Below are 15,430 nucleotides of genomic sequence, written 5' to 3' on the forward strand. Positions count from 1 at the left end.
GCTCCTTGTGCATCCCCAGCCTCCTCACTGGTGGGGTGGAAGGAGAAGCAGAAAAGGCCTTGCTGTTGCGTAATTTTGTAACATCCCAGTGTTATCAGCAATGTTTCCAGCATAACTCCAAAACACAACTTCGTGCCAGCTACTTTTCTGTGAAGAAAATTAACTCTACTCCAGCCAAAACCAGCACAAACTCATTAAGGGTTTGCATTAATATATTTTTCTTGACTCTAGTTTCTTTAGTCTTCAAATCTATTTAAGAGTTATAGCTTGTAAAAAATCTGCATTTTATTTAAAAGAGTATTTCTAAGTAACTGAAACTGCAGCTGTTTTCAAATTACTTTTTAAAGGTCATTTGCAAGCTTTTCTGCAGTGACTAACTAAAAATAACAATGAATTCAAACCCACCAAACTCTTGCCACATAATTATATCTTGACATTTAATCTTATGTCTCTAAAAATTATTCAGTATGCTTGTACATCTATCTATTTTTATTTCTACTTATTCTTCCAACACTGAATTGGATCCAGACATGAAGCTATTTATTCATAAGTATTTTTTTTAAATCAGGTAGTTTTTCTTTGTGGGCTTTAATGTTTTACACGGTGAATGAAAAAACATAATTTTGACAGGTAAAAAGAATGTATCCTTTTGTTTTCTCTCCACTAACACATAGGGCATAATGCAAGATGTGCAATTACTTGTCATGCCTCAAGGATTTATTTCTCAGTGCCCAGATCTTAATCGCAGTAAGTCTGTTAATTCTTATATCATAAAATGAAAGGTGTGCTTTTTACCTTCTTTCTGTCCTACAAGCTTTCTTAAAACCGTGGATTTAATTGTGTTGTTTGTCAACTTTGGCATGATTGATCCTATTGTGAATTAATTTATTAACATGTATTGTATTATTCCAGCATGCCCAACTTGTAATGACTTCCATGGACTTGTGCAGAAAATTATGGAACTGCAAGACATTTTAGCAAAAACATCAGCTAAGGTAATGTTTACTAGGACTCTATTAAAAGAAGAAATTGGGATTGCCAGTCTTTATTTGCTGTATTTTTAGATTATTCATGCTTGTATGGCTGTGTGCAGAACATCCCTGCATGGTATGTTTGCATCTTTATATATCTCTGCCTAATTTATACATACAGATTCTCAGTTCAGAGAGTTTTCTTGTGTTTTAATATTTTTATAGAGTCATGAATTTTAATAGTAAAGAGCATCCAAATCCCTGAGCAAGGAAAGGGCTCACAGATATCCAAACTCTACCTATAAGGCTAATAAATCAATAAACCTAGAACAAAATAGGTAACTGTGTTTATTGCAGCAAGACTTACCAAAGTAAGCTGAGCTGCCAAAGGCGCATTCAGACAAAATATATGCAAGACAAGGAACTAAGAATCAGGAACCAAACCAGGACTTTCTTCTCTCTTTCCTGAACTTTCTTCTCTCTTTCCTTTCACCTGAACACATGAAACATTCATGTGTTCAGGTGAAAATAGACTGCTGTGATTTTAAATGTCAATTCTTTAGATATCTGCTGGAATGCTGTTACCTAGCTGCTTTGATACCCTAATGTTAGAAATGCCTTGGCTGAAGAGCAGAAAAAATTGTTAATGTTGCTTCTGAGCTTATTTGGTCCCTCTGTCTGCGAGTGCTTTATGTGGAGCAAGATTCTTGATCAGTGTGCCCATACAAAGATGAGAAATGAGGAGCTGTACCCATCTTGACCTGCTCATTTTGTTTTATGACGTCCCTGATGTCAGGGTGATAACAAAGATGAAATGCACTGTGTCTCACTTCTCAGTTTCTGTGTCTGAATGGCTGCAGTTTAATCATGTTTTATTTAACAATACAACATGATTAAATTGTTTTATTGTCTCTGATTGTGTTTTCTTAAATGTATTCTCTCATCTGTGTACTGGGGACAGTTTGAATTGTGTTTTTACTAATGTGGAGGGCCACTTAAAAATTCAAAAACATTTTTGTGAACTGTAAATACAGTTGTCTCAAGCTGAGCAGAGGATGAACAAGTTGGATCAGTGCTACTGTGAGAGAACCTGCACAATGAAAGGCACAACCTACAGAGAGTTTGAATCCTGGACGGATGGCTGTAAGAACTGCACTTGCATGGTATGGCTATGGTTTGAGTGGTGAGTCAGGAGCTCCAGTGTTTCCTCTGAATAGTTTTATTGAGAACTTACAGATGTATTCTAGGTACTAACAACAAAGAAGTTAAAAATCTGTTCTAAATCTTAGGAATAGTATTAATAAATATGTTTTCCTATATTTTCTGCACTACTAGCATGTGTAGCTTCTCTATTTCATGTCACCATACGCAGGTGCTAGGGAATATACTTAGATTTCATGTTATTCTATTGCATTGAGTTGCAAACAGTTTTTCTGGAATGTTAATTCCTTGTTTTTGTCTCTAAAAACACAGCCTTTTTCTTAGTAAATGATTTAATAGCTCCCTTGTGCCCGATTTCCTTTGGTTGCCTTTGGTTACATCTCAATAAGTAATAAAAAGTAAAATGTCAGGGTCATATGCAAGCTTTGTTATATTACCAATGAAAAAGATTTGGTGGATGGAAGATTCCCAAAGGTATCACAACTCCATATGTGATTGCAAGTATCCTTCCAGGTACTAAGCTAGGGTGTCTGTATTGCTGTCCATTCATATAAAACTCTTTCATTCCATTTGAACTCATTAAATCCTTAATCCAAAGGCCAATAGAAGACAGTGAAAAGGTTGTTGTTGTCTGTACTTCACCTTAGATTGATTTACTGCTATCTATAATTGGCTAAATGGGTCTCTTTAAGCTTAATAATTTTTTTACCTTTATATTTCTGGATGGGTTTTCATTTTGCTTTTAGTATTTTATAGCATCAAATCTGGCTGATAAATGTTTAAAATTCTTTCAATTTAGAGTTAAATTCATTGCATATTTTTGTCTTGGATTTTTGTCACAGCTATAATATTGCTACCTTTTAGACATATTCTCTCTAACATAAAATCAGAAGGCAGAGTATTGTTCTGTGCAGTTGTCATTTCACAGTAATCTGTCAGTTTTTTCCTGATTAGCAGAATGTTTTGCCTCCAAATAGGTTTGCCTCTAAAAAAAAATTGATCATTATCATCTCAAAGAGCACATCATTCATGTTAAAAGATTGTATGTGTGACATTCTGAAGGTATGGTTTCTGTTCTTGCAGTTATTAAAAGACCCACATTAAACTATCTTTTTTTGGACATTGTTAGAAAGTTCATTGTATTTAAAAATAGATTTTCCAGTTCCTGTGTTTGAGAACACCTCTAAATAAACCCCCAGTTAAGCACCTTTTGTTCTCCTAGAACGGCACAGTGCAGTGCGAGGCTCTGGTTTGCCCCCTCGCTGACTGTCCTCTCAACTCTGCCCTGGCCTACGTGGATGGCAAGTGCTGCAAGGAATGTCAGTGTAAGTTTCACTGGTGTGCCTCTTGCTAATGAATGCTTTGAAATCTTAAATAATAGGAGCCTTTCTGTAAGTATGTCAGTGAAAGAACTGGTCATTGAATAGTTGGGTTGAGGAGTCAGGGAACTTAGATTTCTCTGAAGTGTTCTGGTGAACTGATAACCAGAAGGGTTCAATAGTTCATGTGGGATATTTTGTTTCAGTTTAGTTATGTTGTTTTTATTTAGCACACATATTCATTTTCAAAATTTAAAAAGAAGAAAAAATTTGTTACAAAGCTTTCTGCAAACTTCCATTATTTGTTTTAGACCAAACTGCTAGAAATTCAAGAGCATTTGCCTGATGTTTGGCCAGGGTCTCCAACACCTTTATCACATGAAGAGTGTATTACCAACCTTATGTTATTAAGCTTAGAAATGGAGGTTCAGATTTATGATTCTTCTTCCTTAGTTAAGAGAAAAGAAGAAACCAGCAAAACCCAGACACCTAGAAGTGTTATTTCACAAAAGGTCATAAAATAATTAAAGGAGAAATGGAAAAAGGTGATTTATTTTGTCTTTTAGGATTGGACACATGATTAACTTTAGGTTTTATGGGTATTCTGGTTTTGTTGCAAGTAGGGTCAGAGAAGGGGAATTTCAGGTTAATCTCTATCTTGATGGACTATGAATAGTATTTCAGATTGATTATGTATGTGTATTCCATATATGATGGCTAGTTATTTCAGACTGGTGGAATATATTCTTAAAATTGAGCGTGAGATGCACGCACTTCTTTATTCTGTAAATGCTGAGATTTTTCTGTGTGGTTTTCATCACTGTTCTACTGCTGTATATAACTTCTTACAGAGTGCAGAGAAATACATAACTGGTTAAAATGACATGTTTTAAGATAAAACTCAGGAAGACGTTTTGTACTCCATTGATCTAGCTCCCACAGGAGTTTATTAATATTTAATTGTGTTAGAAGTTACACAAACCATCCCTTTTTATGAAACCTTATTAACTTACTCAAGTAGATTAATTCTAATTAAGAGGAAATAAGAATTCAGGTACTTTTTTTAACCAGCTACACAGAATTTCCATGCATATTAGATAACTCAAGGTAATTGGTAATTCAGGAATGTGATACGTGTGGCATTCAAGCCTCTTGTTGAGGCTATCTGAATCTCTGACCATGTTGGCAGAATTTGAAAATCTGATCCTCTGAAGTATGTTTTTGTAATGTAATGCCTGTAAATTGAGTTGGGAATTCTCTGTCCTGGTGTTAGTGGGGAAGCACTCACATCATATCATAAACAACTTCTTCCAAAGTTGTTTTTATTGGGAGTCTTGACAAAAGTCAAGAAATGTGAATGAGCATATGGACACTGACCTTGTCAGAGAGCATTGGTACTTCTTTGAATTAAGATGCAGTTCTGGTAGAGCACACTGATGTTTACTCTGAAATTTCCTGTTTGATATTCTTAATATTATCAAAGTGTCTTAGCTTTGAATGTTGCTAATTTGATGCCAGTACATAATTCAGTTTATAGCTATCATGAAAACATACCACTTTCTTGACAAACTACCAGAAAAATAATTAGATCAGAAAACATATATAAAAATTGCTTTTGAAATTTTTTTCCTAATTTCATCTAGGTTATTTAAAGTGACTTTTGAAAAAAAAAAATCACACAATTTTTACAGTGGCTGGATTCCTGGAACCAAAGGACAGAGAATGTAAATTGCAGTCTCATTGACAGGGTAGTTAAATTCCAGTGAAAGAGTGGAAGTTAGAGGCGATGGAGGCTGCATGACTGTCACTTATTCTCCAGGCCAGTTTGGTGGAAATGCTAAGTTGTCCCTGAGTTCATACACATATACCAGCTGTATTCTGTCTTGGTGTCTTCGGGTCAGAGTTGGGGCTGATTGAGGTCAGTGTGCTTGTTGAACTTGGTTCTTGCTGAAGGGGTTCAAAGTTGAGTTGCTCCATTTGGACACGTTCTGAGAATAACTTAATTGTTTGCAGTGCTCAGAACAACAGAAAGAGATGTAGCTTCTGACTCGATAATATAGAGTGAACACAGATGGCTTATAATTGGGAAAACAGCTTAGGGGGGTTACCCCCAGTTAGGGAGTGTTGCTCATGGAGCCATATCCTTGGTTTTGGACAAGCAATCATAAGTGCTGAGAAAAAATGATGCTTGATAGACAGTTCTTTAGCTGGATTTAGTATTTGTTTAATGACAAAACATGTATGGATATTGATGCTTTCTTCCTGGTATTTATGTTATCTCATACCAGATGATGGGCTGTTTCTGCCAGGCCGTAGTTTGAGTTGAAGTGCCCAGGCAGTGACAGCTGCTGGAGCCATTGGCTGTGTCTCACTCCCCCAGGGCTGTGTGCTTCCCTCCACACCTCTTCCTTTCTTCTGCTGGTGTTAAAACAAAGCCACAAAAATAAAAAGAGTGATGTTGGATTTAGTGACAGCTGGAAGAGAAGAGTTAAGAGTACAGCACTTCTGGCTCTTTCAGTGACCAGCAAGCAGGCTTTCTGGGATTTTTTTTTTTTGTTAGGGTTTTTTCGTTGTTTTTTTCCATCACTCTCCCTCAGTGATGGAGGATGGAGTCATTCTGCATGGCTTTAGGCATGTAGAATTTGGGAATACAATCTGAAGTGGCTTCACTTATACTAGTAAATGAAATAGGGCAGGCAGAGTCCTGTGGCACTTGTGGCTCACATGGCTGAAGTCTCTTCCCCTTTCCCACCCCAGCAGGTTATCTGCATCCAGATGGTTGGCTGGGAATGGCCTCTGATCAGGGCTGTGCCCCCAGCTTGTGCCTGGCACTGCTTCAGAGCATCTTGGCTGGCACAGGGTGACATGATGCCATGGTGTGTGCTAACACTCAGACTGCAGGGAGAGTTACACACCGTAACCAAGCGTTTTCCAGCCTGCTGTTGTTTGCTGTTTCATTTACCGGGTGTGTTTCACTTACTAGTTGTGGACATCACCAGTTTGGCTCTCTTGCTAATGAGCTGCAGGGACTGGCACCTCCAGAATGCACTTGGTGCTGGGAGGGGCTGGAAGGGATGGGATTTGTTGCCTTCTGGAAGTGGACAGCTCCTTCCATGGCTTTGTATACAGAGCCCAGGTGATTAGATCAGATACTGAACTTTTAGACAGCTGAAGTTGTGAGACTGATCTTATGCCAGTTACTGTGATGCATATCAGGTGTCTAAGATAGGAATGGAAAGTGCTGGATTTTTAAGCTTGATTCTGGCATTAAACTGTTATGCTAAGAGACTTTCCCCTGCTGCCAAATCCTAGGAATTACATTTCAGCCCAGTCCAGCATTTACATTTTGGACAGCGAAGCTTTGTTTCGTCTTGTTCAATGACATTTTCAACGCTTTGGAAATTTCAGCACAATTGTCTGTTCATGTTTTTCTTAAATGTTTAGTTCAGGGAAGAACACTTAGTAAGGAGTGGTTTAGATATTTTCTTGAAAAACAATATTACTTTGACTTTAGTTCTTTTTGTAAACCAAAGGAAAAAAGCCACAAAGCAAACAAAAAACCAAACCCTGACCTTCTCTCTTAACTCCATACCTTTGTTTCAGGCCATTCAGACAACTTGTACTGTTTTGTCTTGTGTGAAGGTCGATGCTGGTAGCATGGGGAATGGCAATGAATGCAAATTATCACTGTGTTTTCTATTAGCTGTAATGGGCTCAAAGAAGCAGCAATCTTCCAGGGCAGATGAATGGGCCAGTGTGTTGGATGTATGTTTCAACTGTAGACAATGTAAAACTCAGTTCAGCTGCCATGGCATACATCTTAGTTCAATGGGAGCTTCCTGTGGAGAATTGTTTGGAGCTGGAAGGAAGAAACTACTTTTTTTCTATGCTCAATGCAATTTTAAAGGATTCTGAGATGGTGTGTGCAAAAGATCATTATTTTTTTTTTGTCCTCTGTGGAGACAAATGCTTTGTGTGGTGATAGGCACCAGTACAAATTGAGGAGAGATTAAGCTTCCCTACTGAACCTATAAATATTGCTTTAGACCACAGGCTTGGCTTAAGAAGTACAAGGACAAGTTCATTTGTTTTAAGTGAATTGTGGAAGGGCTGCCAATGTCTTAGTAGCTGAGAGAATTGGTGCTTGGTCAGCAGATCCTATTATGGTAATGTTTTCATTAGTCAGTGTATTAACACCAAGGCATCACCTCCAAAAGCTATATGCATTCTTTTTAAAATGGAACTAGTGTATTTTAAACAAACTAGGTGATTTTTGTTATTATAAGACCAGAAGTGATATTTGTGCCACTATCTGGTGCAGTAATAATTCCCATCACCAAAGACTGATTTACAAGAAGCAATTGCTCTCTTCTCATCACTCTCTTCCTCCAGTGGCACTGCAGATACTTATTGACCTAACAGCAAACTATTTAAATACATCCCAACAGACTCCAGTAGAGGTTAAAATCTGAGCCATTATGCTCAGATCTGCAGGCTGTGATTTTTCCTTATACCTGGTTTTTTTTTTTCTTTTCTGAGACAGGATACTTCATGGGTTTCTGGTGCATTGTAGCCATGTTCTCAGTCTAACACAAGTATTTTAAGCAACTTTGAGAAATGTTAGGGTTGTATTGGATCAGGTCACAGTTCTAGTGCTAGCAGGTGTGGAGAGAGAGTGTGTAAAAGGGTTCTATAACTTGGATTTTTAACAATATAATTAAAACAAATATTGACATTGTAGCTCTTAACATGCATGGGTTTCTGATGCAGTGATCTGTCTTGCTATTTTGTAGAAACTTTTAATTTTGTGATTAAAATTAAAGGGATTTCTCCTCTTGCTCGTCATAATTTACCCATTTTTCCCCCCAACTCTTCTGCAAACTCCAGCACTTGTAGCCTACTGACACAGAGAGAAGGAGCTGTGAAAGCCCATCTGCTTCTTCTTTGCAGCAGCAATTGAGCATCAGCAAGAGTGCAAAATTTTTATCTAGAAACTTAAGGAAAATAGGTTAAACCTACTCTGAAATGTATAATTAATCCAGGTAGTTTGAAGCATTGTCAACTTAAGTCTGTGCTGTTCACCAAGTTCCACCTTTTTACAAAATTGTCACTTTCCCCTCTGGGCTTTCATCCTCTAGCCTTAGGTGACTTCCATCAGTAGCCAAGTGGGGTGCCAGCCCCTGCCTCGTTCAGCCAAGTGCTGGAGAGGTTTCTGCATTCAGTGTGGCACAGAGAAGAGGCTGCAGCTTGGAGAAATGATTAGTCACTGACTGAACAGGTCATCTTATCCTTGAAGTAAATCAGAAGAAGGGAGATGGAAGAGCATCTCCAGCAGGCTGGCTGGAACATGGCATGAGTCTGAGGGCTGTGGGCAGCCAAAGGCTTGGGATGGCAGAGCAGGCATCACTACTGCAGGAATAAAAGGCAGTTTTTAGCAGTAAAACAATGATTTCTCATTTATCATAGTTCTTTAAAAAATGCACACTTTAGAATACAAAGGAGAAGCAACATTCTGGTTAATAAAAACAAATAGTTGCTTTTTATTTTAAATACTTATGTGTGGCCACAAAAGTGCATACAGAGCATAAATTCTGTTCTTCTGAGGTTTCTTTTTAATATGAAAATTCAGATAAATTATCCTACTTCAAAATAGTATTAAATGATATCTTGACTATTGCCAGCACAGGAATGTTTTGTAGAGCTGTGATATTTACTATAACCTCCCATAGTCAGCATGCAGAATTTCTGAATGTTATTTAGCAGGATAGCTTATGTCACTATATGTGCATCATTGATCTATGAGGTTCTTTTTGTTTGATTTGTTTTTTGCGAGGTTGTGGTGGGTTTTGTTTTTTTTTTTTTTTTCTTTATTTCAGGGTTTTTGTGTGGGCAGTTGTTGGGGATTTTTTTTTTCGTCCTATAACCAGAAGCACATTGCCAAATCAGCAGCTTGTAGCTCATTCAGCCTCTACTTTCTGGATTTTCTGTGCTAAAATTCAACCTTATTTTTCAGTCTTTTGAATTACATATAATGGTAGTACCACACTGGAATAACAAATAAAAAGCATTTTTATTGTAGTTGTACTGTGATGTACCACTTGTACTACCGAGATGAATTATACTGTACTTTACCAACTGTTTAAACCATTTTATTACTTCTTGTGACTGCAAAAGAAAGTCAGTATCCATATTAATTTAGAAATAGGACAAAAATAATTTTTCAAATTAAATACTTTTGCAAGAGGAAAAAACATGTCCTTGAACTCAGGTGGGCCATAAGATCAGTGGAGATGTTTTAGATTTACAAAGCTGTAATAGAAAAGCACAGTGGCTGCCCCTGTCATGTGTGAATCCAGCCTAGCTCCTGCTGTGTCAGTCTCACCAGAGGGCTGAGGGTGGGACCAGGAGGCTCTTGCTCAAGCAGGGCTGTGTGGAGCAGGCTGCCCAGGGCTGTGGCCACACAGCTCTCGAATATCTGCACAGATGGAGACCCCACATCCTCCTGGGCAACCTGTGCCAGTGCTCAGTCACCCTCACAGTGACAAAGTGTTTTCTTCAGTCCAAATGGATTTTGTGTTCTGTGCCCGTTGCCTCCTGTCCTGTAACTGGGCACCACTGAGAGCAGCCTGTCTTTCTCTTCTTCAGTCCTTTCCAGCAGGAGTTTATACACGTTGGGAGGATCTCCTCAGAGAATTCACTTCTCTGGGATGTGTAATATCTCAGGAAGTTGAGACGCTCTAAGAATGTCTTGGGGCCTTGTGCTGAGCTCAAAGCCAGCTGAAGACAGTGGAAGGAATCCCCTTGGCTTTGGTGGGCAGGGCCAGTCTAACCCATGACCCAAGGTGCTCAGTCTCTGCTGTATTTTCTGTTGTAAAGCTATAGAAATTTTCCAACTACTCTTACACCACAGCAGTATTTGGTTTATCTCTGTTAAATAGCTGATGACAGAATTGTTAGGGGATTGTTGCTCCTGAGCATGTAGTCTCAGGTGACCTTTGTTCTTTGTAAACTGGGCAGTATTCCTTATCAGAAGGAAAACAGAGTCTTTTGACTTGCAATTCCCCTCGGAGCAGGAAACCCATTCCTTGTATATCTTTTGTTCTCTATAAATTAAAATATAGCTTACAGTATATCAAAATTTTGGACTTCTCAAAATGTTTTGTTCCTATTTTGTTTCCTTTCCTACTTCCCCATGTCCTTTGAATTTTGTTTCTCCTTGTTAGCAAAGGAGGACTGGGGACAGTCAGTGCCTGTGCCTTTCTTAGACTTCTCATGCTTTGAAGTGTGGCTTCCTCCTAGGTGAGTGGCCTTTTAGCTATTCTGGACCCCATGCATTATGGAGCTCCACCAGAAGACTCTGGATCTGGAGGCAGTGTGTCAGTATACAAGGAGAACTCCAGTTAATGGTAAAATCTTCTAGTTTTAGTCTTACTGTGTGCCTGAGGAGTGAATACTAAAATAAAGTATGCTTAAGAAAATCCTAATTCATTAAAATACATTACACTGGATATGTAGCAATCTGCACTAAAGAAGAAATTGGAAACATAATATTGGTAACTTTATTGGTAGAGAATTAAAAATATTTTTTTTTACGTGGAGAATTTTGCTGTAGGCCATGCTATGCTTTCCTTATAACCTATTTTGTTGAGGTTGTGTGGGAAAAGAGCTAATATTTTCCATTCCTCTTTCATTATATTCTTACCAGGGAGTTCATAAAATATAAAATACCTGCAGCATATTATTATTTTAGTTTATTTCCAGTGCAAATAAAGCATTAACATATGGTAGATATGAATATATTTGCTTTCAGACAGCTGGGAGTGGACAGATTGGCAGTGTTCCAGCTTCTAATAAGTTGATACCCTAACTTTAGTAATGCTGATTTCACAAGAATTTTCTTAGGTAGCTATGAAATAATAATTTAAAAAACCCTGTTCTATTTATAAATACAAAAATAATCTCGGATATGTAAGCATTCACATGCCTGTGTGTTGATTTTAATATGTTTGTGTTGATTTTAATATGTTTGTTCTTAGCAGTAATGTGCTTATGTCACTATATGAACATCATTGATCTATGAGGTTCTTTTTGTTTGATTTGTTTTTTTGGGAGGTTGTGGTGGTGGGTTTGTTTTGGTTTTTTTTTTTTTTTTTGGTTTATTTCAGGGTTTTTGTGTGGGGTGTTGTTGGATTTTTGGTTTTTTTTATGGTTCCATAACCAGAAGCACATTGCCAAATCAGCTGCTTGTAGCTCATGTTCTGGTTTTTGCCTGGACCTTTTACTCTGTAGATCTTGGAAATACCCATAGTATCAGTAGCAAACATCTTCAATGGATATGTGCTGTGGCAAAAAAAGAGAAAAGCCTTAGCTGAAACCCCCAGAACTAAAGGTTTTGGACAAGGTCACAGAAGTGTGAGAAGTTGAAGACAGAGTACTGATGGAGTAAAAGCTTTATAAAACCCATCCAACCAACCAAATGGGATTCTTGGCTTGCACAATTTTGCAAAGACCAGTCTGCACTTGACATACTCTTGTTCAGAACAGGATTGCCACATTGACAAGGATTGTTTGGGTGGAAAGCTGGCCTAGGGGAGACGCTGATAGGAGATATGGGAGTGTACAAGAAGGCATACATGCAATTTTTTGATAGTGCCTATGTCTGTGAAATGAAAAAATGGAAGGTTGTCAAGGCTGAAACTCAATAAATAAATTATTGGAAGAAAACTCACCACAAAACTGTCAATAATGTGATCTTATTTCCTGTGGAAGGGATGGTAAAATATGAATGAAGTTGATTCAGTGAGATTAATATAAAATGATGTACACTGTTACCCTTTATTTGTCTTTTTGTGAAGATAATGATTTAAACCCATGGCTTTCAGTCTTTTGGACTGCAGAAGTTTGACATTTTTTCAGTGGAAACATGTACTGAATTAAACCATCTACTGCTTGGTATACTTCTCTTAACTACTGCTTGCAGATATCTGAAGTGTGATGTATAGACCTCCAGGCTGTTATTGATCACTGTTTCTACATCTGTCAGCTCATAAAATATATTCAGCTTCAAATAATGGTCACTTAGTCCCATGTGAGACACAACTTTAAAATGAAAATCTTCTCTGATATGATGTAGCAGACCTTTATCCTGCTTTCCTCATCTGTTGCCTTCAAAAAGGTCATTGCAATCCTCTTTATTTGAAGAGTTTCTGCAGTTTGCTTTTGTCACTGTACCAGTCACAGGACTCTGTGCTGTTTCTGTAACTGTGTTCTGCCAGTATAGAGAATTTTTACTACGTTTTGCCTTCTTGGGGGTTTTGATTTGTTACCAGTTTCTATTAAGAAGAAAGCCCTCTTCATTTGTTTTGGAGGATGCCTGATCATCCTAAGCCTTTCTCTGCTGGGTTGCTGACTAGTTTATTTTCACCTTCTACTTGTTGAAATCATTTGTGTAAGATTCTGATTGTAAGTGAAAATTCTGGTATTCCCCTTCTTGCTTTAAATTAGTTTCAAGTATAATTTTGACTATTTTCCCAATGTCATTTTAATTTGTGACATTTTGTCAAAATCCCTTAACATTATTCTACATATTCTGCATTATTCTACAATTTTTTTTCTTTTCCTAACAGATGAAGAAATTTGATGATATTATTAGATTTCCTTTTTTTTCTGTTGTCCAAAAAAAATTTTCCTTTTGTTTCTGATATCTGTGTATGTACCACATACATAGTAGTATTAGAATTACAGTGGCATTATTGTTTGTTGTAACAAATTGGTTCAGAAAACACCTGGTTTCAGTTGTAAGATTTCCCCCCCCATCCTGAAATCAAAGCAAGTAAATATGCTTGACTCATCTGGAAATTAGGCACATAACCTGTTTTGTCTAGTAAGCAAGCACCTCAGGTACTTCGAAGATAGGGAAGATGAACAGGCAGGCTTCTCTCTTTGTAGTTGTTATTTTGACAATGACATGTAAATTCAGGTATTATTTCCTTAAGATGCCTCACTAAGTTATATTCATATTGACTGAAGTGCAGTATTTCTCTCTAGGCTAATTTTACAGGCTTGTAAAGGGGAAGTTAGTTTTTTTAGACGTTTTCATCATGCTTTATCTAGAAACCTTGTAGATCCTCAAGGCATGTAAAGGAGAAATCAAATCTGAGTATAGCACAGAAGAGATAACAATTTTGGGTATGGTTGTTGTGAATTTCTCAGACAGGCTTCTTAATAGTAGTAGCATATGACTATGGGATGCTTAAATGTTGTCCACTGTCTTCTGTAACTCTTTGTGAGCAGTGGTGGTAGTACAGTGTGAGCCCCTAAACACATGCTTTTCATTTTTTTAACTTTGCAGTATTCTCTTGGTGAGTTGCTGTGAAGAAACATGGGAATAGATGAATACAGTAGAAAGTTAAAATAGGCACATAAATTAATAAATCGCATCCTTGGGGAATCACTGGTTCTATCAGTGCTACTCACTTCTTAAACACCCTCTTTTAAGAGCACAGGAGCTGGCAATTCCAAAATGTTGGAAGTCAAGCAGATAAGACAGAAGGTTGGCTTGACTGAAAAGGGACCTTTTGGATGGAGCTAAGGCCAAAAAGGAAGGTGTGTGCCCAGTGGAAGCAAGGTCAGGGGACATGGGAGGAATACAAAGATGCTGCTTGCCACTGCAGGGAGAAAAGTGCTGCAGCCAAAGCTCAGTTGGAGTTGAATCCTGCTTCATATAGATAAACAGACTTAACTGCACAGTGTGAATTTTGCCTGATGTTTAGAAAGGTCCTCCTAAGGACAATAGGAGTATTTACAGATATGATTTTTTAAAAACTAGCAGCGACCATAAAACTTTCTTTCAGTAATGTTCCCACAGAAAAAAAGGAGTAGTTACATTTACAGCTGCTATGAACTCCAGCTTACTGTTTTTCCGTGATGAATCGGAGTATTGACATATACATTTGGGAGAAATTGGCTGTGACATAGCAGAATCTGTGAACATCTGCTCCAGCTACTTTTAAATTTTTAATTATTTCAAATCCTGAACTGACTTTAGACATGAAGTATTATATTGTTTGGGAATGCACAATGGATAATAGTCACTTCTAGGAGCCTTGGGAAACAGCATGTTAAATGTACATAGGTTTCTTTTAAAACTGTCTTTTGAAAATTTCTAAAACTATTGTTAATACCTGATTTTTTAATGTTAGATTTTGCTTAAATATTATTAGATAGTGAAGGTTGGGATTGAGTATATAAAAAATTGAGAAAGCCAGTTTGGTAACCAATTTTAATCAAGATTTCCAGAAATGCATTTACGCTACTGTCTGTGTTAAAAACCTTTTGGTGACCTAATGGTAAGGATTTAGCTTAAGAATGTTAAATGCAGTTATCTGGAGTGTTTGTGATTATGCCAGCTAATCCTGTCATTCTGGCTGAAGGGAGGGATGGAAGGATTGGCAGATTCCTTATGTGGGTACAGAAGTGGATGGAAGAAGAGTTGGGAGCATGAAACCCTGTCAGTTGCAGTACAGAGCTAGATGCAGGTGCTTTGAAGGAAGTGAGATCTAACAGCAGCAGTGGATGTGGTGCTCGACTCCTGGGAATGTCTGAGCACATTAGACTGGCCTGCGCCAAGAAGGCAAACGTGAGTATTGCTGTAGCAGCCAACTTAACCAGGGGCTGCTGTTCCTAGGAGAAGTGAAAGAACTTGGATCTGAGAGGAAAATAAATACAGTGAGATGGATGCCAGGTCACAGGATGCTGTGCCTTCACTAGGGAGGTGTGTGCAGCAAAGTGATAGTGCAGAATTTCTAGCTAAAACATCTGTGGAAACTGTTCTGGACCAAGGATATTCTGATTGAGAATAAAAGCTGTAGGGTCCCTGACAGTTGCTTGAATATGAGAGTAGTCTGTAAATACTTAAATAATATGACAAGTAGTTGGTCAAAATCCTCCATGACTCTTGGAGGTTGCTGTAGATTTTTG

The 15,430-nt window shown here is 37.8% G+C and overlaps 1 protein-coding gene across 1 annotated transcript in view; it reads left to right on the forward strand.

The window, feature by feature from the left end:
• NELL2 (neural EGFL like 2) overlaps nucleotides 1-15,430 on the forward strand; it is a 136,003-nt gene that overhangs the window by 31,705 nt on the left and 88,868 nt on the right. The window contains exons 6-9 of the mRNA XM_074539825.1: nucleotides 675-747; nucleotides 913-995; nucleotides 2,006-2,134; nucleotides 3,355-3,457. Coding sequence (XP_074395926.1) covers nucleotides 675-747; nucleotides 913-995; nucleotides 2,006-2,134; nucleotides 3,355-3,457 — 388 coding nt within the window. The remainder of the gene's footprint in view (nucleotides 1-674; nucleotides 748-912; nucleotides 996-2,005; nucleotides 2,135-3,354; nucleotides 3,458-15,430) is intronic.

This window comes from Zonotrichia albicollis, chromosome 4 (assembly GCF_047830755.1).
Source record: "Zonotrichia albicollis isolate bZonAlb1 chromosome 4, bZonAlb1.hap1, whole genome shotgun sequence".
Taxonomy (NCBI): Eukaryota; Metazoa; Chordata; class Aves; order Passeriformes; family Passerellidae; genus Zonotrichia; species Zonotrichia albicollis.